Source organism: Calliopsis andreniformis, chromosome 2, assembly GCF_051401765.1.
Source record: "Calliopsis andreniformis isolate RMS-2024a chromosome 2, iyCalAndr_principal, whole genome shotgun sequence".
Classification (NCBI taxonomy): Eukaryota; Metazoa; Arthropoda; class Insecta; order Hymenoptera; family Andrenidae; genus Calliopsis; species Calliopsis andreniformis.
The window spans coordinates 440,731-466,855 of record NC_135063.1 but is presented as its reverse complement, the minus strand read 5'-3'; the positions used below and the strand labels follow the sequence as shown (position 1 = coordinate 466,855).

The 26,125-nt window shown below is 36.7% G+C and overlaps 1 protein-coding gene across 1 annotated transcript; it reads left to right on the top strand.

Annotated features, from left to right (window-relative positions):
• Positions 1–1,788: 1,788 nt before the first annotated feature.
• LOC143185543 (organic cation transporter protein) lies at positions 1,789–3,811 on the top strand. Its single transcript, XM_076388643.1, has one exon. It carries the CDS (start codon positions 1,789–1,791, stop codon positions 3,469–3,471), a length of 1,683 nt encoding a protein of 560 aa, XP_076244758.1. The 3' UTR covers positions 3,472–3,811.
• The last annotated feature ends 22,314 nt before the right edge of the window (positions 3,812–26,125 follow it).

Here is a 26,125-nt window from a genome sequence, read left to right as displayed (position 1 = left end):
AGAATTCTGGCTGCGATTTGTTAGAACATATTTCGCACAATCATGGCACAAATTTTGAGAAACTTGTGCGAATGAAGATGCTTCTCTGTTCAATAACCTTCTACTACAGAGAACCTCCCTGCCGGTGCGTCCGAAATGTCATTCGACACTTAGCAGGTCTCGTTCCAATGACGGCCGCCGAGCCCTGCCGAATAATCGCGAGAGTCGACGAATGAAACATGTGTTATTTCCTTTTGGCTGAATGTGTGCGTGTGACGCATATACGTATTATTTTGACGAAAATTTGCCTGAAGAATAAGAATCATAAGAAGAATCAGAAGAAAAATCATACAATTTTCGACTAATCCATGACATGATATTACGATATCTCTGTCATAGGTTGACCAATTTTATTGAATTTAGTCTTATTGGAAAGCTCGAATGCGGTTTACACAAGAAAAATGCTTTTAAATTTAGAAAATATTGCCCGTGTAATGAGATATTAATGAAATAGGTTTCAGGTAAGGTTGGAATTGCCGATTCTCGAGTAAAAATACACGGCAGCGACAGTCGACATATGTGTACAATATACAGGGTGTTCTTTATCATATACTTGGCATCGAGACGCTACCGTGTCTCTAGATAATGCTAAATGTATAATTACACATAAGCGAAGGGTTTCAGCGTAGATCAATTTGCTCCAATTTGTCTTTAGCTCCATTGTTCTTCGAGATTTCATTATAATATTTCATGGGTATGCTTTTAAAACTCAAAACATTAGAAGAAGTCATAAAGGAATTTTCGATTGTTTCTAAATTTTACGATGGTTTCCTCCCTTGTAGCATGCTAATAAATTCATAATAAAAATGTGGACATTACCAATATAAATTAAATATTATTATATTTAAATATTAATCAAACATACATTAGCTTAAATTTTATTTTAGTAAGCACAACGGACGTTAATATATCGTCTTTAGTTTGTAACCTTCACACTTAATCAACGTATTTATCATTTGTATGCACGCTTCTTAATTATATCTACCGAATTAATATTAAACTGTACATTGATATTACATGCGGGTGTGTTTCGATTGAACTAGAGTAATATTACTTGAATAACTAATGATTAGAACTCAATTATGTGTGATAACAAAGTTAGTTACTTAAAGTAATCTAATGCAACTCCTTGTATTGTATTGTAATTAAAATCAAATTTCAAGCATGATGATTATATTCAATTACTGTGTTTCTTATTTCAGATTACGTGTTCTCGAAGGCATAATATGAAATTCGTAAAGTCAACAACAGATACGCAGAGTTCAAAGCCATCGTAAAGAAGATAACAAGAAGTGCACACCGCGAACGTGTAAGGACGACTCTGAATTTTGTAAAAGCCAAATTCAACGCATTCTCCGTATATGAAGATTCCGTCTGGCTTCTCTTCACGTTATTAATTCCAGTTAGTGTTCCAGTTCTTCATAGGCGTTACAATAGATTACGTCACATGTCCAAGTCATCATATTACTTCCAATTTGGATGTGAATTCGTCTTGTTTTGTCAACCATCCTAAAAAACCCCGACGTGATTGTAATAAGTGAAATTTTAAGACTATTTTTATAGTGACGTACATAAGCAGTTAAATGGCGTAACAGGAGCATATCACAGATGAGTTTCAGAAGTTGAAGAAGAAAATTCATCGAGCAAGTTTACACTACGAATGAAGAAACAAATTTTTTAGTTAATTAAATCTCGTTAAATATTGTACCAAGAATTTTAATCTAATTAAGATAAAAAAAAGCGCAGAACATGGCGAGCGTTGACAAAAATCTCGAAGATCTAATGACTCAACTAGGTGATTTCGGTACATATCAATATTGGCAATTTTCTTTACACGTTATCGGTGCATTAACAGCGGGACTACATATGCTGACGTTACTGACGGTCGCTGCAGTACCACCGCATAAGTGCAATATTACAGAATCTATGTCCACAATGAATTTATCAGATACAAACTGGAACTCCTCCGTAATATCAGAAGGTCTTCCTCGAGCCGTTGATGTCTGTCATTATTTAGATTACAATAATGTGATCCAAGACTGCAAGTCATGGATCTATGACACACAGTACTTTCAATCATCACGAGGAATGGAATGGAATTTTGTTTGTTCGCAACGATGGATGGGTGCAGTTGCACAATCCGCATATATGTTTGGTGTATTCTTTGGCGCGGTTACCTTGGGCACTATGGCAGACAAATACGGGCGTAAAATAATATTTTATGTGTCGGCTGTTGCTCAACTTGTTCTTGGAGTATTGGTGGCCTTGGTCAATAATTACTTCATCTTTCTCTTTCTCAGATTTTTATACGGTATTTTTGGTTCTGCCGGCGCTTATATAACAGGATTTGTTCTAACAATGGAGTTAGTTGGGCCAAGCAAACGAACTGTTTGTGGAGTAATGTTCCAGCTAGCTTTTGCCGTTGGCTTCATGTTAGTAGCTGTCTGGGGAGCCATAATCAAAGACAGGATGTGGCTCCAGATCGTATATGGTAGTCACAGTGCTCTGCTTATCGGACACTGGTGGCTTATGGATGAATCTCCAAGATGGTTGTGGGCACAAGGCCGCGTCAGTGAAGCTTTGATAATCGTACAGAAAGGTTTAAAAATTAATGGAAATAACATAGATATAGATGTAGCAAAATTGGTTAGCGAAGCGAAGGTACAACACGTTCAGAAGGAAGACCGATCTTATGGATCCTTGGATCTTTTCAAGACGCCTAATCTCAGAAAGAAAACTTTAAACGTTTGTCTGAACTGGTTCGCCAACTCTATCGTTTACTATGGATTATCGTTAAACGTAGGCAATCTGGTGGGTAACCCGTTCCTGATGCTGTTTCTAAGCGGTTTAGTCGAACTCCCTTCGTATATTTTAATGTGCTTTTTAATGGATCGCAGTGGAAGAAGATGTGTGGTCAGTACATTTATGTTAATTGGTGGTTTATGCTGTATAATTGCCTCTAGCATTCCCAGTGGCACCGACTCTGCTGCGTCTGCGGTAATGATTATTGTTCTATTTGGGAAGGCTTGTATAGCTGCCTCTTTTGCAGTAATTTATAACTATACAGCTGAACTGTTCCCAACAGTAGTTAGGAATACAGCTCTTGGAATTGGTTCGATGTGCGCTCGTCTTAGTGGAGCTTTAACGCCCATGATAATGCTGCTGGATTCTTTTAATCCGAAAGTGCCTGCGATTTTGTTCGGATTCGTTGCTTTACTATCTGGTTTCTTGTCGCTGTATCTACCAGAAACCGTGAACCAACCTATGCCCGAAACCATTGAAGACGGTGAGAATTTTGGGAAAGGTGACACATGCTTTACTACATGTTTAGGACCAAGAAGGAAGAACAGTACCAGTTACGAAGTTACAATGAATCAGTTGGACAGCAAAGAGGAAAAAGAAAAACTGAATCAAGAAGAGGATACAAAATAAAGCTTACGTTAAGTGTCTATCAATGAATCATCAACCCATTAACTTATTACAAACATTTTGTGTGCGACTACTGTGCAACATGCTGTATTCATTACGTAATGAACGCATAATTTGACAAAAAAGAGTTATAATACATACATTTTACATACGTTTTCAATTTCAATGTTCTGAGTTTTGAATGTGAAGCAGCTATTAGTATTAGGATTCAGTCGAATTTTTGTGTATGTGTTTTTTATTTCTGAACACAATTGCATTTACTAAATATAGCTTCATATGCCTTAGATCAAGTTGTTTTTCTATAATATCAAATTGTAAATTGATTATTAAATTGATGCATATATTTATTTAAAAAGAACTATATAACAATACTTTATTTCAAATTTTAAGTATGGAATCTTCTAATGGTAATAAAGATATTTTTCCATTTATGAAGAAACATGCTATTATTATTAAAAGTTAGTTACATTTTAATTTACAAAAATAATCGTACTGACATTAATAGTCTTCATGAAGTATTACAATAAATAGAATTTGATAAACTATTTATTATTCGATTTTATTCATTACAATATTATGTTTACAGAAATTAAATCAATCATCTTTAATAAAAAGAATTTGTGAAATTTCATTGTTACCAACTTCTAATACAAAACAAACTTACATCTTTCTCAAGATATACATATGATAAAACACAGTAACTTAAGAATAGGTTTACATAACTTCTTTGGTTTTATGCAATCCATTATTAGTCCTATTCGAAGGAAATACCTAACATATCTATCACACCATATCTAACAGCCAGTAACTTCGCAACGATTATTTCTATAATAAAAACTTTTGCATAGACATTTAAAGCACCGTTTTCTACATACAACACTCATCATCAACGTATAGTGCAAATATTAAATTGCTCCCTTTTTTCTTGAAAATACGCTGTTCAGGTTGGAGTGGTTCAAGTTCATTTTCTTTAAAAAATTGAGAGAACTATATATTCCAATTAAATGATGCCTCTTTTAGGCCATACATAGCTTTGACTATGTTCATGTGAACTTTTTTCCTTGTTTCAATGTTCCGAAATTACTTCTACCATACTTTTCACATATAGCGGATCACCAAGTATACATGTTTTCTTTTAAATCACCATAGAGCAATATTGTCTTTATATCAATAATTGCTATTTTGTAATTTTTTTACTGACTATTGCAAATAAAGTCCTTAATGAGCTTATACTTGCCAGTAGGCTGAATGTCTGTGTAGTTCCAACCATATTTCTGATCACAGCCTGTTACTACGAATTTTGCTCCGTATCTCTTGTCATCTTAAACTTTGAAGACCCACATCCACTACTTGTCAATAGTTTCATATTTCTCGCCGTCTTTACCCCTACTAGGGTCTATGTCCTAGTTTCTCTAATGCATTCTTCTCTTCATCTATGACTCGTATCCAATTTTCTTTATCACTGCCTGAAAGAGCTACCTTAAAAGTTAAAAATGTGTTATCTGCTAATCTTTAGACATCTTCCTGGCCCTAGCGGATTTAAGGTTTTATTTAAGGTTTGTTCCTTTGATGTTACAGGTATCGTATCTTCATGTATCGAACTGTTCAATTCTCTTCGTGCATTTAACTCTTCTTCTGCCGTCATTTCTACTATTGTCTTATCATTTGTTCTAACATCATCTTCAGTAGCATATTTCATATTAGTTAAATTATAACTCGACAAGGCTACAAGATCCAAAATTCAGTTAAAATTGATGAATATCATTAAATAACAATAATCATGTCTATTCGTTACAATCTATAGACCACCTCAAAACACTCCCTTTGAGATAGAAAGGGTTATGTCCACCTTCATGTAAACTGTCTGTTCCTTATCCGTATCATTGAATAACACGGAGCCTGTCTACTTTTTACAATCCAGAGGGCAAGTTAAAACACGTCCTATGAAACTTCTGTGGAGAAGGAGTGTTAATGTCTCCACTTTCCGATTAATCTTCTGATCCAAATCCACACACGAAGAAACTGCACACACTATTAGAAGTCTTAGCGTAGAATTTGAAGAAAAACCACACACACAACAGGAACATCGCGAAAAAAAGGACTAGATTTGAAGGAAAATTTGACATTGGACAGTGAATAATCGTAGTTGGATATTTAAAAATACGAGTGTCATGTCATTATGAAATAGGATATGATATTTTACTTTTTAAAATATATTCACATGCTGATTGATTTGAAATTTCATTCATTTAAACATCAAGAAAATACCTCTAGCTCTATCAATTGTTGGTGTTACGAGCCGAGGGCTCGATAGTCTGACCGAGGGTCAGCGTTTTTGGAATATTGTTATTGTTTCGTGGACGAACCAACGGGTAACTTTGCACTCGTTGGGAGCCACCTTACGGATGTGGACGAACCAGTGCGCAAAGGCCAATACCGGGAGCCACCTTAGGTTTTAGGTAGGTTTTCGTGGACGAACCGACACTCAACTTGGCGAGTATCGGGAGCCACTAGGATGGAATAAAGACTATGGACAAACCAGCGAGTAACTTTGCACTCGCCAGGAGCCACGGGACGTGGACGAACCAGTGCGCAAAGGCCAACACCGGGAGCCACTTGTAGGTTAGGAAATGGACCTTCGCAAGGATTGCGAAGATGTTAGTATAGCCTCGTAACTTTTAAATTTATAATATATCTCGAGCGGTAAAGATATAATATTTTTGGGATCGTTACGCGTTCGCTTTTTATTGGATTTAGGAAAGGTTTTGATTGAACTAAGTCCAATTTAACAAACCTTATAAAAATGTATATTATTACACGTTTAAGTTGACTCGAAGGAATACAATTGTCGATGAGTTTACGTGTCGCGGAACTAAGTCCTCTCTCTCTAGATTACGCACAGAGGTATGCGGGGGACGCGTCGTTAAGACTATGTTACAGTGAATTTACTTGACGTACTGTACTCTATGATTCTGCTCGAAAGAGAACTAATGCTCGATCTTGCTTTCCAGTCACAGTCACGTACTAAACTCGAACTGGATTACGAATGAGCCCGCTAGACCGAGTTTCTTGACCTTTTTGTAGTCAAAAATCTATGGGAAAAATGGTGGGGACTCGGCTGCATCGCAGAGTTTCCGAGAAAAGTTGAATGATATTAGTTTCAAAGAAATCTATTAATTGGGTGCAACGGAAATGCCTATCGGTCCTTACAATGGTGATTTTCAGGCAAAGTCAAAGGTCAACGGAAGGAGCTTTGAATCGAGCCCTTTCATAGTTACTTTACGTAACTCGTCTGGACTTGTAACATTGATAACACTTAGTCAAGGAAGTAAAGATTGATGGCGATTAGTGCAATAGTTGTAAATGCCGAGTGCGATTTAAGTCGTGTTTAATTTCGGTTCCAGATATCATTAAAGCCAGGAATTTGAATGTCAAACGTTGAAAAACGCAGGTTCGCGCATCGACTCAGTTTTCCGACAGTCTAAGCCTGGAGTAAAGCTAAGGGCCTTTGGGGAAGACTCAGTTATCTTGCAACACCAGGTGTTGTGGACGATCTTCGTTATCGAATTCAAGAAGCCGCAGTTAGTTTTTCGACGAACCTTTGTGTCAAACGCTTGTGCGAATATTAGTGATGCATGCCGAATTTTCCTACAGATCTAGTCCTTTTCACGTGATATTCCCGCTGTGTGTACGGTTTTTCTCTAAATTCTACGCCAAGACTTCTAGCAATGTATGTAGTTTTTTTTTGTGTAAATTTGGATCAGATGATTAATCAGAAGGAAGACGCATTAACATACCTTTTACTCTGAAATTTCATAGGGCGGGTCATTCCACGCGAAATCGGGCACGTTTCGGAGCAAGTTCTTGTAATTTGCTCAAATTTGAATATGTTGTAGTCTTTAACGATATTTAAACGTACCTCAAAGAATTTTTCAAAATTTTGAAAATTGTCGTTTTTACAGCTGTTTGAAGTTAAGTGCTACCTTTCTGTTTTAAAAATTATAGCTATTGAACTAGTAAGCGGATGGAGATGAGCTTTACGGTGCTTATAGAGAAAATATTGAAGTTTGTAAAAAAAATTATTTCATTTAAAAGAAATTGTTTTTTAATCATTTTCTTTGCAATTATTTTAAACAAATGCAGGTTTTTAAGATGATGCGCGATTTTAAAAATCTGAAAAAAAAGGAGAATATAGTTTGATCCTTCCCCTTGATGGACAAACTTTCAAAAAGATGGACATTTTAAAATTGGCCCTGTGAAAATTGCCGAAAGTTGACGCTGCGTCGAATCGCACTGCTGTGGCGGGCGCGTCGTCGCTGGCAGCCTACTCAACTCCAAATCTTCATACATTCGAACTGTACGATGACATGTTTTCAATACTATTACTTTGATTCACACATTGTACAATAATGCATTATTTGATACTGTTTTCGGTTGAACATGCACTTTGATTAATAATAATTTGAAAATTTGAAAATACGCGGTGGTCCAATAATTTCATGTGTCAGATGCATCGTCTACGATTACCGACAAGCCGAAAATGCTACGTATATTTGTCGGTGGAGAGTCTAAGAAAAGCCTATAAAAAGCATTACTTATAAGCCTCTCACATACTTCCTTTATTACATATGAGAGTTCAGATATACCTAATAGAGAAGATCTGCACTCGCTTTGTAATGCTGACGTTTCTTCTTAAATTAGAAGCCGCGTTCAATATGATTATTACATCTCGCTTTACTAATTTATTTAGGTGCATCTCTATCTGTTTCCATCGGCACAAAAATTATGGTTTATGTGACCTAATCATTTAGTTTTCCTTTTCAACAATGTTAAAATAAAATTTAATTAAATGCAAAATATTGACGATGTAAAATTCTTATAATTCTTCAAATAGTATTAAAATATGTCACCGTACTAATTGCGAGATAAATTATGCATTTTTCCATGAAGATTTATCTGCATCGGATTCTTACTTGGGAGTTCGAGATGAAGGACACTCTTCCACACTATACAACGATTTTCAATTAGAACGCGCAATTTACATAAAGACTTCTACAATACTAATTTACGAAACATATTACCTTATAGGTCATTTTTAAAAATTTTTTTGAAAAACATTTATCCATTACAACTTACCATTCTTATCAAGTATTCAATCACATTCATAATATTTCTAAGATTACAAAATTATAGGAACTGACTGGCGAGCAACAATTAAGGGGGGAGACTCCTTGTGTCATAAGCTGTGTGCGTGCGCTCATACAAGCAAAGAAAGTCACACACGTAAACGCGATGAGCGAGAGAGACAAACGGTTTTGCAAATTACGCTTTACGTCTTGGTATTTGCATAAATGAATTTTTCGCGAGTACAGAACCTACGGGTAGACTTCATCACAGAGTGGTCTGGCTCGTTTAAACTCCAATAAACACTATACGTTGAGAAAAATGTAAAATTACAAACTGTAAGCATGAAACAGACGCTGCTGTAAACTAGCAAGATGGCTGCCGAAGTGACATTTTTGCAAATATCTCACGATTTAATAGTATTTTCACTTATAGTAAACCAGACCACCCTTTCTTGAATTAGCACAGTATCGTGGAAATAAGATTTTCCTCAATTTAACACTTCTTCAAGACGTAAAGCGTAATATTCCTTGTTTACCCGTTATGACAGGAAAATAGTTCAATGATATGTCGTTAGAAGCGTTGATGTTATCTCAACCAATTTGGTCATATTACCATCAGCCTCGATTAAAATACAGATCAGTCGATAAATGTAATCTAAAATTTGACAGCTGAAAGTAACGTATTCGTCAAATACGCGAATACAGATGCAAGAAAGGCTTAGTTGCTAAAACGTATTGAAAGTTTGATCACGCTATTGCCACATATATGAATGTACATATTACAATTCTGCCCATCAGGAAAACTCGAACAAATCCAGCTCTAGCCGAAATTTTGATTGCTACTAATAAGGGAACATTGCAAGGAAAAAATCTTCGATTTTGATGAAACTTTGTAGGATTGTAGAATAGCCGAAAATATTCGACACGAATTTTTTTTTATTGCTTCTAATTTATCTAAAGGGTATGAAAACCACCCACATATTTCGTTTAATATCTTCAAAACTAGTGCGTTGTTGTGCCCCGCGTGGTGACTTTGCAGGACGAGGGACGGGATATGGCCTTTAGGTCCGTGAGCGGTTAAAGGATTAGAATCCACCGGGTGATTTCAACAAAACTCCGTTTATTGAGCAGAGGTACTGAACAGTTCGGGAAGTTACAGTGATCGCTTCGACCAGTTCCCCGCCGTGGTTTTAGTCGAACTCCTCGATTTCCAACTCTCTCGAGTTCTGTTCGGCGTTTTTGGTGAGGTCGCACATTACCATATATGGTTTTGTTAGCAACAACGTTAAGATGTCGATGCTGAATTAGCGAAACGTGCTTGGCGGAACGCGTGTCTTTCTAGAGCGTTCTCGGGTGACGCAATTATGTTACGCGGATGGGCGTTGTCTGGCACAATAACGTGTAGTAAAATGGTATAAATTGGGCGATTGTGTATTTCTGAACGACGAATCCACCTATGTAAACAGTTTTTAGATATCAATTTATTTAAAAAATATATTAAAAAATAGTATATTGTCGTTGTTTTCACTGACTACATGCTGATCGATCGTTTTGCAAATTTTTAAGCAAATACTATGAACCAAAACACAAAATACGGCTAAAATAGAATTTTGAATTTTTACATTATAAACAAAGTAATAAAATTCCTAGTTAGACTACATTTTGTGCGAAATTGGTCCCTAAAACGAGTGAGTTTACGAAAAACATATATCTCTACAATGTGTTTGTGCATTTTTGACTTGACTTATTTGACTGCGGCCCTAATTGACCCATCTGGTAGGGCAACATCGTAAACTCAAGTCTACATTGTCCACAACGTAAATATAACCATTATTTTGCCATACGTTGTATCTGAAACTGTCATATGATCAAGGAACTGCTATACTTATTCTCAATTTTATGCTTCTCAAGTCGAGTTCCTTGGCCCTAATTGTCCGATCTGGTTGGGCGACGTCTCAAACTGAAGCCTATGTCGTCCGGAACGTAAATGTAAGCATTATTTTGCTTCCCATTGCAGCTGAACCTATCATATTTTCGAAAAACTGCTGTATTTATTCTGAATTTTATACTTCTGGCGTCAATTTCTGTGGCCCTAATTATCCCATCTGGTGGGGCAACGTCTTGAAGTGAAGCCTAGGTTGTCCAGAACCTGTCATACGACCGAATAACTGCTGCATTTATTTTGAATTTTACGCTTTTCAAGTCAAGTTATGATACATGTTGTTTACTGTTCACTAAATGTATAAATAATAACATTGCTAATGAATACTCGCTATGTTTTGCACACGTTACAAACAGTACGAGAGGTTCAATGTGAGTGAACCTTGCAACGACGAAAATGTAGCAAGTAAAGATGGTTTACAAATCATTATCCTTCAATAGTTATTATCTACTATGTACGACCAATCTGAATTGTACCTAAATTGTAGTTTAATCCACTCATAATCTGTAGGTGCCGGATTCAAAACTCGTGGTAGCTTTTTTATTTTTTTTTTCAATTCTTATTTTACATAATTCTAATTTTCGTATACCTTTTCACAGATTACAATTCGGCCGCTCAACTCAATTCACCAGTTTATTACTGGTACCAATTTCGTCAGTTCGAAGGTCATTTACTACCGTATAGTATATTATGAGTAGAAGCATGATTCGAGTTTGGATCAAATCAGATCCAAAAAGTAGCAAAGGGTGCCGACATTATACAAAACATTATAAGGACATATGTTTTTCGTAAAGCTACTCGTTTCAGGGTTCAATTTCACACAACTTGTAGTTTAACTGGGAATGTTATTATTTTGTTTATAACGTAAAAATTTAAAATTATATTTTACCCGTATTTTGTGTTTTGGTTCATAGTATTTGCATACAAATTTGCAAAATAATTTATCAGCATATAGTTAACCCATAAATGCGCAACATCTTCAGTTTAAACAAAAAATCATGTACATTATTTAGACACTAAAAATAATTTGCGTGCATAATTGGTTTAAAGGTTCTATTGGAAATTTAAATTGATTAATTTTAATGTGGTACATTTAGCCTACAATTCATTTTGCATCATTATTTTGATTTTAGAAGGCATTTTATAAGTGATTCATATGTGCAACAATTTACATTGAAGGGTTAAAAAGTATGAATGAATGAAAACATAGTATGAATTTAACGAATTGTTTATTCTATACATAAAAGTTTTACAATTTAACGCATTAGTACATATGTGCCCATAATTATGAAAGTGCTCTAAGTCGTATATTTCTTATTTTGGGATATTGAAAGAATTACATTTGAATAAATTTAGAAAATATTTCTATATTATGTAATACTGTAATTTAGAATTTTATTAGTCTCAATTAATGAAAATTTATTATGAATGTAAAATTTTGTGTGAATCTCATACGAAAGTGTTGTTTTTAAAGTTTGAATTGACTTAAGAGGGCAGACTCCTTGTGTTTTGAGCTGTGTGCGTGCGCTCACACAAGCAAAGAAAGTCATACACGTATACGCGATGAGCGAGAGAGACAAACGGTTTCGCAAATTACGCTTTACGTCTCGATACTTGCATAAATGAATTTTTCGCGGGTACAGAACCCACGAGTAGACTTCATTACAGGGTGCTCTGGTCCGTTTAAACTCCAATAAACACTATACGTTGAGCTTACTGTAAAATTACAAACTGTAAGCATGAAACAGACGCTGTTGTAAACTAGCAAGATGGCTGCCGAAGTGACATTTTCGCAAATATCTCACGATTTAATGGTTTTTTCACTCATAGTACACCAGAGCACCCTTCCTTGAATTAGCACAATATCGTGGAAATGCGATTTTCCTCAATTTAACACTTCTTGAAGGCGTAAAGCGTAATTTTCGTTGTGCACCCGTTTTGACACAAAAATAGTTCAACGATTTGCCGTTAGAAGCGTTAATGGTATATCTCAATCAATTTGGTCATATTACCATCAGCATCGATAAAAATACAGATCAGTCGGTAAATGTAATCTAGAATTTGACAGCTGAATGGCGTATTCATCCAATACACGAATCCAGACGCAAGAAAGGCTTAGTTGCCACAACGTATTGAAAGTTTCGTCACGCTGTTGCCACATATATGTATGTACATATTACAATTCTGCCCATCAGGAAAACTTGAACGAATCCAACTCCAGCCGAGATTTTGATTCTTACTAATAAGGGAACATCGCGAGGTGAAAGTCTCCGATTTTTATGAAACTTTGTAGGATTGTAGAATAGCCGAAAATATTCGACACGTATTTTTTTTATTGCTTCTAATTCATCTAAAGGGTGTTAAAACCACCCCCAAAGTTGGGGGTGGAAAACATCTTTCGTTTAATATCTCCAAAACTAGTGCGTATAGCAAAATGATATAAATGGGGCGATTGTGTATTTTTGAACGACGAATCCATGTATTTAAAGAATATATTAAAAAATAGTATATTGTCGTTGTTTTCACTGACAACATGCTGATCGATCGTTTTGCAAATTTGTATGCAAATACTATGAACCAAAACACAAAATACGGCTAAAATAGAATTTTGAATTTTTACGTTATAAACAAAATAATAACATTCCTAGTTAAACTGCATTTTGTGCGAAATTGGGCCCTGAAACAAGTGGTTTTACGAAAAATATATACCCCTATAATGTTTTTGTCATTATATTATGATACATGTTGTTTATTGTTCACTAAATATATAAATTATAACATTGCTAATGAATACTCGCAACGTCTTGCACTCGTTGGAAACAGTACGAGAGGTTCAGTGTGAGTGACTCTTGATCGATGAAAATGTAGCAAGTACAGGTGATTTACAAATCATTATTCTTCAATAATTATTATTTACTATAAACAAACAATTGGAATTGTGTCAGAAGGTATAGTTTAATCCACTAATTTTACAAGAAAGTACCGTAGTTGAGTGTGAATTAGGCATTCCCTCATAATCTGTAGGTGCCTGGTTTGAATCTCGTAGTAGCTTTTCATTTTTTTTGTTTTCAATTTTTATTTTAAATAATTCTAATTTTTGTATACCTTTTCACAGATTACAATTATACCACTCATAACATTTTTATTTTTAAATAAAAAAAAATTAAAATAATTTCGTTTGTTTATTTCTTAAAAAGTATGAATGAATGATTGAATGAATAGCATGAATTTAATGAATTATTTATTCTATATATAAGTTTTAGGATTTCACATATTAGTATATATATATGCCCATAATTATGAAAGTGGTCTAAATTGTATATTTCTTATTTTGGGATATTGAAAGGATTACATTTAAATAAATTAGAAAATATTTTTATATTACGTAACATTATAATTAGTCTTGATTAATGAACATTTATTATAAATGTGAAATTTTGTGTGAATCTCATACGAAAATGTTGTTTCTTAGACCACTTTCATAATTTTGGGCACATATGTATTGTTTCATTCGTGATACTCTTTCTTTCTCGTTCGCACCGTCCTTTTCTATATTCTGTATTAAGCAAAATATCGGCTCAAGGCGTATTCAGTAGAGATTTACTGATGCATAAAATTGTAATTGATGTGGCAACAGTGTGACAGAACTTTCCTACGATGCGATTTAGCAATTATACCTTCGCACTTCTCATTTGTAATTCAACAAGATAACACTAGATGTCACATTATTAAATGTCTCTGTGGAGTCTATCTCATGACGAACCTGAGGTTGTAACATGAACAAGAACCGGAAACATGAAGCTATCATCTTTGTAAACTCTTATACTTATGATAACGATCGTCAGGAGATACTTCTGAGATTTGGTAGAGTCTAGACGTGTATTTTAGAGGAATTTTAAAATATATATTTATTCAAAAAATATTGTATCGGGCTTAATACTAAAGAGTCGCTATAATATTTAATTGGTGACCCCGACATGATGAGATTCTAATACATAATTAAATAATTTTTACGAATTTAAAAAAAAGTGCCTCTTGATCGTTTTCCACTACGGCAGTCGGAGTCTTCGCCATGAAACTCAAAAACAGAAGATCATTCTCAAGATCAAGCTCAAAATAACCCGGGGATCCAAGAAACCGGTCAGCAGCAAAATTTTAATGCGATTAACGCAACCACTTCCGTCAGACTTCCACCGTTTTGGAAGGAAAATTCAGGACTTTGGTTCGCTCGAATCGAGGCAGCGTTGGCCATAGTACGGATTTCCAGTGATGATTCGAAATACAGGTACGTGATCGTACATTTGGATCAAAGCATTCTTCCGATGGTGTCAGACATCCTGACCGATCCACCTCCGCAGAATAAATACTGCGACGTGACCGTCCCGCCGAGCCGTATTTGACCTAGGACGGGCGTGCAGAATCCGGCCACTCCGCGTCCCACGCCTTGATTTTTTTTTTTATCTTTCGATACCGGCGTGGAACGCGTCTCCCGTTTTCCGAACCGCGGCCCAGGCTAGCTCTTTGCGCGAAGAGGGGCGAGGTTCTTTCAGGCGTAGGGTGAGGAACGTATCTAGGATCTCGGGTTCTTACGGCGAGAACGCCAGTCAAAACACGGTTTTCTGAGGTAATAAAAGATGTATTATAGCAAGAAACGTACAATCGTTATTCGATGTGATTACACGCGCCGTCCCTTGACACGTGGCCGCGGGCAGTTACCCGTTTCCTGCTACAGCGATCGCGTAACAATAATTTTCGAGCGGCGACGAGGCTGAAACGCACGTTGGCACGCGTAAGCGAACCGCCCGCGTGGCTGCTGTTACAACGAGGTTACACCAGCAAAGTTACACTCGCCGCTTAGTCGAGCCTGCAGGCTTCGAGAAACCCACACGCGACGGCTTTCTTTCTGTTACACGGCCTACACGACCATCAGGAGTCGGCCCTCTCAAGATTCCGCTTACGAACCGATCTAATCCGAGTCAACCGGGGAGAAAAATGGGGGAAGACTTACTACCTGCGACCTGGTCGGCGTCCCGTACAAGAAGAAGGCCGAGATCGCTGCGTGCGGCAGGATCTCGGCACGCGACGCTTCCCCCACCGTGCTCCGATTGGCTCGCTCGAGTCGCGCGACCTCGCGACCAATAATTATTGGCGCCGTTCGAATGTCGATGGTTGATTGGCAGGGACTCCTTGAGTCCCCCTGGAATTCTTCTTTTGACGAGGATCCGAGACGCAGTGTTAGATGTCGCATTTCCGGGTTCCGCTGCCATCATCTGCCCGCGGGATGGCTCCCGTGGCGACGCCCCTGCGCCTCTCTGGTAAGGACTTCTACCCAGAACGCGGGGCGAGGAGGCCTACATCCAAATTTAGGCGTCGAGTCACTTGTCGGGTGGAGTGACTCTGGAGCGGCGGGTATCCTGACCGCTCCCCGATTCCGAAGATCCGTCGCAAGAGACCGTATCGGTGGCTTCGTTGTGGTCTCGCACAACCTGTCTCCTGCCAATGCTAGCATCTACGCCGTTGAGAGAACCCTGGTAGCTTGAGTGCAAAGAAGGTGTTAGTAACGCGTTAGACTCCCGATGGTGCGCACTAAAGGCCTCTCTTGCCCCGGGAAGGGGTCGGCTTTGTGACTGGCACTTGTGCCACGTCACTGTACCAAACTATAAAAAGTAGAATCATTAATGCTTTTGAAGCGGCTAATGAGTCCAAATTGCGCAAATTAATGCATGGTCTTGAAATTTCCGAAGAAACACTCTCTAATTTCCTGCAAAAATTGAGAAATTTGTCAAACGGTCAATGTAATGATTCCATACTACGTTCGTTATTCTTAGAACGATTACCCGACAACATTCGAAGTATCTTAGCGATCAGCGAAGTTTCTCACTTACAGAAATTAGGTTTACAAGCAGATAAGGTTTATGAAATGTCCAAGTCACATATCTCGGCAGTTTCCTCTTCGCCAAATACGGGCACTTCTTCATTATCTGATGACCGTTACAGTGAACTGAAACTAATGATAGAAGCATTAGCAGAAAACATTTACACACGTCGTTCAAAACAGAAGCAAAATCGGTTTAGACACAGAGCTAGATCTAATTCCCGAAATAGTAAATACTGTTTTTATCACCAAAATTTCGCCGAGAAAGCAAAAAATGCACCCCGCCTTGTTCTTAGAGACAAGCTCCGAATCAAACATCATTGACGCATACGGAAAACTAGTAAAGTCATCGGTATCAAAGGCAGTTCCGGATGACTACTCGAAAATTCGCCTCATTATCGTAGATAGGAAAACGAAAACACGTTTTCTGGTCGATACCGGCGCTGATATTTCTGTAATTCCAGTAAAGGGTTATAAAGGAACTCGTAAACAGGACGATTTAAAATTATATGCTGCAAATGGTACGGTCATCAATACTTTCGGTCATAAACTTCTATTCATCGATTTCGGCCTCCACCGAGAATTCACATGGGAGTTCATAATCGCGGACACTTCGAAGGCGATTTTAGGAGCTAAAATATTATACTCTTCTTGTTGATTTGAAACGAAAGAGGTTACTGGATGGGATCACATTTTTAAGTTCTCCAGCTTACATAACATCCAAATCTTGCGTTACTTTATCGACAATTAACGAAACCGGAAAATTTTCATCTCTCCTGAAAGAATTTATTGACATTACAAAACCTTTAGGAAAACGTGGATGTAAACGTCATGTTACGTATCACATTCTTACTTCTGGACCTCCAATTTATGAACCAGCTCGTAGACTCACTCCAGAGAAGTTACAAATCGCGAAGAAGGAATTTGAAAAGATGATGAAAGAAGGTATCTGTGTTCCCTTTCTAGTTCTTGGGCGAGTCCACTGCACATGATTAAGAAGAAGACGGATGATTGGTGCTCATGTGGACACTACAGGACGAATTACTCGAAGCCTTTAACTATTGCAAGATTCAATTAGCCGACGCTACTTTATTGGCTCATCCTATTGCTGATGTTCCTTTAGAAATTCGTACAGATGCATCGGATATCGCCATTGTCGCTGTTCTTCACCAATTCCGTGAAGGTAATTGGCTTCCTTTAGCATTTTTCTCAAAAAAATTAAATGATACTCAGAAAAATTATAGTACCTGTGACAGAGAATTTATTTACAGCAGCATTCAATTTTTTAAACACCAAATGGAAGGTCGACAATTGACGATACGCACTGACCACAGACCTTTAACTTTTGCTTTTTCTCAAAAGTCTTCCAAAGCTTTTCCACGACAATTAAGGCAACTTGATTTCATTTGTCAATTTTTTACTGACATTGTTCACATTGCTGGTCAATCTAATATTATTGCTGATACTCTTTCGTGAGTAGAATCAATAAATATGCCTACTGTTGTTACTATTGACGAATTACTAAAAGAACAACAGCATGATCAGGAGCTACAAAATATCCTGCAAGCAACAAACTCTTCACTGAAGCCTTGCGGTCTACGCGTAGATAATTCAGATTCTCTACTGTATTGTGACACATCCGGAGAAGACATTCGACCTTACATACCCATCTCTTTACGGAAACAGATTTATGCATAAGTACATAATCTTTCACATCCTAGCGGAAGAGTTACATTAAAATTAATCTCACAAAGATTTGTTTAGCCACTTATGAAGAAACACATAAAAGATTGGACCCGTTCCTGTCTTCCGTGCCAAAGAAGTAAAATTCATAGGTACGTGAAAAACGTACCAACACACTTTCCAGTTCCAAATTCTCGTTTTGAACATATTCACATGGATATTGTTGGACCTCTCCCTATTTCTCATGGTTTTAAATATTGTCCGACTATCATTGAAAGATTTACTCGCTGGCCAGAAGCTATCCCAATCATTGACATTTCTGCTGATACTATAGTTACTGCACTTTTTAATAATTGGATATGTAGATTTGGTTCTCGAACCACAATTTCTACAGATCGGGGAAGTCAATTTGAATCAGAACTCTTCGAAAGCTTATGCAAATCTATTGGGGCAAATAAAATTCGAACTACGGCTTATCATCCAGCTACCAATGGTTTAATTGAACGATTGGCACAGATCTCTTAAAAACGCTATGAGTCTGAAATATTCATAAATAAATTCAAGGAATATATGCAAGACATCCGACCTGTTCCTACCTCATATCATTCTAAAAGAAAATCTTTTAGATTTAACGGATTAAATACCTGTTCTTACGTATTTGTCGAGTTGACGCTTCAAGAGGATCTTTAGACGCACCTTATGAAGGACCTTTTGAAGTTATAAATAGGAATTCAGATTTAGTTTATACTGTTAAATGTAATGATAATTTAGTTACAGTTTCCACTGAAAGGCTTAAACCGGCTTATTTTGAAGACATTCCTACAGAAGCTGTTGCAATACCTATGTGGCAGTTCGGCACTGCCACCACGGCCTTGTCATTTTCTCTCAATTTCCATTTCCGTTTTTTGTTCTGACTTTCTCTTAGACTTTCGCTGTTCTTAACCTTTTCTTCTAATACTTTACAATTTTCAGTTTATTCTTTCTACATCCTGTCCCAAGGATTGGCACGGGTCTGGTCATCGTCAGTCACATCTGGCGGCCAGATCCGCGCGAGGCTCAGGACAATTTTCCCCTTTTTACTTTCTTCACTCTTCTCTCTGTTCTGTCCGCTTTCCTCTTCGTTTTCCAGCCCTCTTTCCATCCTTCTCTCTTCCTGTTACTATCTCTAGTTTGTAAGGTATAAGAAAGGATGATGTGAGGGCGCGAGGACAGTCGGAGTCAAACTACTGTAGTTTACACTTCATCGTGACAATAAATCAGTTTTTAGTTAACCACGTTTATGTGTCTCTTCATTAACCACCTCACCTATAACAGAAAATGAACCCCAACCGTCATTCTTACGGTATGCAACAAAAACGAACCCTGGGAAGAAAAAAACTCACGTTCGCGTAGTTTACTAGGAGGGGAGTACTGTGGAGTTTATTGTGGAGTCTATCTCATGACGAACCTGAGGTTGTATAGTCTGAAGAAGAACCGGAAACATGAAGCTATCATATCTTTGTAAATTCGATTTACGCGCGTTATTTAATTGTTTAAAAATTTAACTATTAGTTTGTTTATGGTAACGATCGTCAGGAGATACTTCTGAGATTTGGTAGAGACTAGACGTGTATTTTAGATGAATTTTAAAATATATATTTATTCAATAAATATTGTATTGAGCTTCATACTAAAGAGTCGCTACATCTCATGTATAAATTATATGTTTTCACTAATACCCGTTTCTTCGCAACAGCGCTTCGATCGATTTGGAGTAGGCCCCGAAGGAGTCTGCGACCTTACAATTTCAGATCAACGATACATTACAATCAAACTTTTAAATCAGCCCTGCGCATAATGTTTCCACATACAACGCATCATCGAACAACGAATTTCCAGCGAAGAAATTCACAAACACATCTTACCTTGTGAAATAACAGTCTCACAACGGCAACAATTTTGGCTATGGATCATCTCGGTGATGACGATTCAAAAGCAAGTGGTTTGTTATATTTAACGTTAGATACTCTTTCTTAAACTACAACGTACTCGACTACGAAAATTTCCACAATGCTACACATTATCCAGACACATTGACCAATAAAAAGAAAAATTCAGAAAATTCTAGTTTGGAACGTAACACCAGCATACGTTGCATGGATATTGGATGTGCGTAACCTAAGCTATAGGTCAAGTGTTACATGTATATTATTTATCAGATATGAGCTCTTTGGATTCCGTTTTTAAATTGTACCTCATATAATCCGTTTTCACTTCTTATCTCTCTTATTATTACATTGTTTTTATATTTTATTTTAACTTTATTTTAGTAAAAAATTACTTCTTCGCCGTTCTCACTCATTGCAAGTATCGAAAATAGTTTCGTGCTAAATTTAGGTATATAAAGTACATTTTTTAGTATACAATCATTATATTCTAAAGTTCCACTAACTTTAGAGATTGATTTCTTTTTACTATGTTTATTTTGGTCTATGTCGCGCATCTTGTATTCTATTGTATAGATTTTCTCGTCCACTAGTAAAAGTCATAAATTTAGGTAACAGTACACGGTTCTAGAGGACTGCACTCCAGATATTGAAGCAATGCGTTTAGTAGAAAGGAATTTCTGTGAAGATGTCCAGAAACTTTTCCTTTCTTGTTTTACGTATAGATTATTATTGAAGCACAGTAATGTCACCGCCTACCCCTTGTTGTAACTCCACTAATAGTAGATGTTTAGCTTGTTCTTCTTCGCACTGAATTGGCTAATAGAGTTTAGCCGTACTCCAAACTTTGTACATCTTCTTGCACAGCAGAGCAGATTTCGTTCAACTCTCGAACCGAAAACATTGGTAATCCTTAGGGATATTCGTATCGATAGGAAACCAAATACAGTTTTCTAAACAATTCTTTGTGCAATATTAATTTGGCGTACAACCGCGTATTGAGACGTACGTAACAGTCTCATTCTCAACGAAATCTTGTAACCCTATCTTTGTATTTTTCACATGCGACGTGGTGCCTGAATCTACAATCCAACGTTCTGTTATACTCTGTTTGCCAGGAAAGAAAGCAATTTTGCTCGCTTGCTATTATTTTGTTGATTTATTATGAAAGAAGCAATTTTTCTCAACGTAATTGCTGTTTTTACAAATTGTGCAGTACACGTCGCCTACATTTTTGCTGAAACCTTGTATCTTTACGTTATTATTATTATTACTTTCTTTACCGTATCTGTGATCTGTATAACTTTTGTACTTACAATTTTTGGCAATATGATCATATTTGTTAGATTTATAACATTTTGAACCATGGCCCGCAAAGGCGACGGAACTTTATTTTTTGTTTTGTGGCTCCTCTTTCCTCCCTTATCAGTCTCGAGCTAAGATTCTCTCGAGAACTCTTTGGCCTCAGTCGACTCCCACGTAGTCACAAAATATTTGTATCGGTTTGTAACTAATGTTAGGATCTTCGAAATTAGTAATTCAACACACTCTGTTCTTCCAACACTTTGACAACAAAATTGCCTGTAATTTAGTTCAAATTTTATAAACATACGTGCAACTGGTTATGTAAGGAATTACTTTTTTATCTATAGATAATACCGGTACTTTTTGTGCCTTAACGTCTGGATGCGCCACTGCTCATTTTTAAAGCCGTTTCTATACGATGAGATTTGTTTCGAGTCATGCTTTGCATCAAGCGATGAGTTTGAGACTACTGGAAGTATTTCGAATTACTTTGCTTCTTCGAAGATCCAATAAGAGTCAAAACGACTCGAAATAGTCTGATTCCAACACTTGTCGCGAGGCATACCTGGAAGCAAGTCTAATCGTGTAAAACATGTGTAGGCGATTCCGTAGTTCCTTTTTCCACTAAGCTTTTCAGTTCACATGAGTTTAAGTAAATTCGCATTTGAAATTTTCACGTGTTGTAATTTTCGACGTCGTTGAATTTGTTGATGTGGCTACATTTCGTTTCAATTTTTTCGTTTCATATGTTACTTATTAATTTTACTTTTTATGTTTTTATACTTAATAACCTTTCCTATTTCCTAATTCTGGGCACAAAACCTACTATCATTTTTTAATGAGCGTAACACGGATCTTATATCATTATTCCATAATGAGTCACCAAGATCTGTTAGTTTCCTTTGAAGCTAGAGAAAAACTCATTCCTACACTTGATTTTGATAATACAACACGTCGATACGTTTTTTTAAATTTTACGAACACTTTTTTGTACCTATCGATAGTATTTGACGAATACAATTCAAAAACATTAGTTTTAGCTTTAGAAATTCATAATATCAAAAGTTATCAAAAGTTATGCCTCTTTAAAGATGCGTATTATACGGTTTATTTTAACGTCATATTGACTGCGTTTGATGACCTTGGGAATCAGTTTCTAAGAAAATTCAAGTTTTTATCGTTTATAACCTAAAATTGAGATTTGGATTAGGTTTTTTACGGGTTGAAGGTGTGCCTACTTTTTAAGGTTATAAAATTATAAATTGCTCAGAAAAAACTGTAATATTGATTGTCGGAAAAATAAAAATAAGGTGTTCAAAATGTTGACTTCTACTACGTATCTATAAATTGATTGGTATAAGAAATTTGTTATGAAAGTCATATGGATTGTTTTGAGAGTTACATGAAGTTGAGTACGCGATGATACGTACACAAGACAGTAAACCATACTGTTGAGCTTATAAGTAAGTGAGACGCAGGTTTAGTTTGGGGTCAATTTGTCGAAAAATAAAACACTGTTCGACTATAGTGTTGTCAATGTATCTCAATGAGCTAAACGCTTTACGACTCTTTACACAGGATTGGTTTCAACTTATTCACAATAGAACATGACATGGTATTTCCTGATATAATTTAAGTAAAACAGTAATGATGCTCGATCAGCAGTCAAAGGTCAAATGCTGAGCCTTGGCCTTACTTCTGGACGTTCTAACTCGGCGGCATGAAAATTCGGAAACCTATTCTGCCCTATCGCTTTTGTCTATAAGCTGTTGTCCGTATATTTCTTACGATCCAACGAACGGCAACAGAATTCATGCCACAATAGTTTTGTAAGTTTCAGTTTGGGTCAATTTGTCGAATTACCATACCTTTATCCATTTTAATGGTTTCTAAATATGTTACCCCCCCCCCCCAAACATTAAACATGCAAATTTTGCACCAAGTACTTAAGGTGCCTTAAAACCTTTTAAAGATTGCTATAGAAATAAATTAACTTCCCAAAAACTTTTTACTATTTATATCTATGAAATCATAGATAAAGCACAGAAGTACCTATGTTTTAGCTTACGATATGCACTTTATTATTTGAAAGCTGATTACATTGAGGTATGTTAGTGGTTTAATACTTCGTATGAATACTTCGTTTAATAGTGGTTTAATATTTCGTCTAAAATTGTGAAATCATAAATACAGCGCGCAAGTACCCACTATTTTAGCTTACAGTATGCACTATTATACCTATCCAGAGGTTAGCTATACCTGACTATGCTAGTGGTTAATGAATATTTTGAAAAAGCTGATTGCCATTTAAAGTTGTGAAATCATAGAAGAATTTATGAATCATCTAATCATAGATGAATCTATGATTACATGAATTTAAATGGCGCAGAATTGGAGAAAAGACTCTTCAGGAGCGGTCTTAGAAATGTGCCCGACTAGGAATGGCTTCTAGCGCTTGTTGGCAGGCGATTCGTCTGCTTCTGGCGAGCACGAACTCTATATTAAAGGAGCATCAACTACTATTTGTTAGAACGGTCGCTACCCCTAAAGGAGCGGTCTCGATCTGTTAGTATATCAGCTTTCTTCAAGATGTCGCCCGTACTGCTCTTCACAGGAATCGTCCTAGTGCACTTGTCATAAGGTTACTCCAGACTGAACCTGTAAAGGAGCATCAAATACTCTTGATCGCTGGAAAACGGTCGCTACCTCTAGAGGAGCGGTCTCGATCTCACTGGACGAATATATCAGCTGCCTTCAAGATCTTCGTCTGTTCGGAACCCGAGTTCGCGCATGCGTAATGTCTTACTTTCTAATGGCGGTCTTATTCTAATCGCGAATGAAATCGGACGATATACGTTGTTTTTATGTTAACATATAATTGAAACTTGTAATATATGGTATAAAAATAAGGTACAAAAATATTAGTTAGTGTTAGGATAATAGAATATGCAGTAATATAATAATAAAGTATTAGAAAGATACAAATATAAAGAGAGACGGTGATAGATAGAGAGAGATAGCAATAGAGTGAGAGGGAAGACCGTGGGTCGTTACACCCGCGAGGCGATTCGCAGGACGAGTGTTCGGGAGTTTGTGAGTAAACATTCAGTTTTTGTTGGGTTAGGCAAATTTCCCGCGGCAAGCTGTTGAGTCGATCGCATGGAAGTGTAGTTGGAGCGAACCAATCAGCGAATATTGCCTTCTGATTGGTTTTAGAGACTTCGCCCCAACCACATAAATTAATATTTAAGACAGTGCGTCTTACAGATGCCAGTCAGTCTGGTTTTGGAGTTTAGAGATAACAGCCTAAATTTTCGGTTGGCACTTTCATGCAAAATTAGAATTCAAATCCGAGCTTCGGATTTTCGAATTAACATTGGTTCTTCGAGCCGGATTAAAAAATATATACTACGACGTGTTACATCAGAAGAGCTGTAATCTAGATCCTGATACATCATGCGGCTTTCTATAAAGAGAAGTTGCTGAATTTTGAATACATGAGGAGGGTTGTAATCCAGATCCTGATACATTCAGTAGGCTTCTAACTACAGAAGGTGTGAATATCGACGATTCTTCCGAGGTCCTTCGTTGGCGAGGCCTACCTGCATGAAAACGTCTGCGTACCACATTGTATATAATACAGAAGTCATTGCGATCCAATAACGTTAGTTCAATCATTGTATTTAATCTGCATTTGTTCGAACATGGATTTTCAAGAAAGCGTTAAATAATTGATCTTAAGGCAGCTTTAATTGATTTAAAGGTAGCACTAACTCGACTTAAACGATTTTTTGAGACATCGGCTAATAAATCTTCTATTGATTTGTTAAAAAAGAGATTAGATTCAAAGATAGACTTGCTAGAATTTGATAAGATTCAAAACCAGATTGAGAACTTGGCCAAGGGCACAGAGCATAAAGGGGACCATTTAATAGAACGCGAGCAATTTGAATAAATATATTTTGATGTAACCTCCGCAATAGAAAGTCATATTCTCAATTTATGTCCTTCTTCCGTAAGAAGCACTTCGGCTCCAACAGTACCGTCTTCCGCCATTACTGAAAATTAATTAGGAGTCAAACTTCCCACTATTAAGCTTCCAATTTTTGATGGTGATTATAATGGTTGGGTCAAATTCCGGGACACATTTGAATCGTTAATACATAATAGTGCAAGTCTCTCGGGTATTCAAAAGTTTCATTATTTAAACTCGTCATTAAAAGGTGAGGCTGCTCGCGTAATACAATCCCTTGGTATTTCTGACACTAATGACGCTATCGCTTGGGAAACTTTAAAGACTAGACATAAGGATACCAAATGCTTAATAATATCACTATGCAAATGCTATAATGGAATTACCATACGTTAATCGTGATTCTCATCGTTCACTTCGCGCGTTTACTGACGACGTTCGTAGTCATTTAGCTTCGTTAAATGCTTTGAAAGAGCCCGTAGAGCATTGAGATACTCTTATTATTATCATTGTCACAAAAAGGTTGGATGCAGCTTCGAAAAGAGAAAAGCGAGTATTAACGCTAGAAGATAAGCCCACGTTACAAGATTGGTATGATTTCATTGAGAAGCGGTGTTCCGTTCGACGATGCAATCGTTTGAAAAAAGGTGCATACATTAATGTTTGCTGAATTCGTCTTGAAACGTACTATCTATTGATCAAACAAAAAATATATAATCCCATTTAAAAAACCAAACTTAACTTTCATATCTCTGTAAACAATAATGCTAAAAAAAAATTGTTACAACCAATAAATCAGCCTCCTCTTGCCATTCAATTTCATATAAA

Bases quoted from the DNA above. Each gene is read 5' to 3' on its own strand.
- LOC143185543 (XM_076388643.1), top strand. From the start codon at position 1,789: ATGGCGAGCGTTGACAAAAATCTCGAAGATCTAATGACTCAACTAGGT.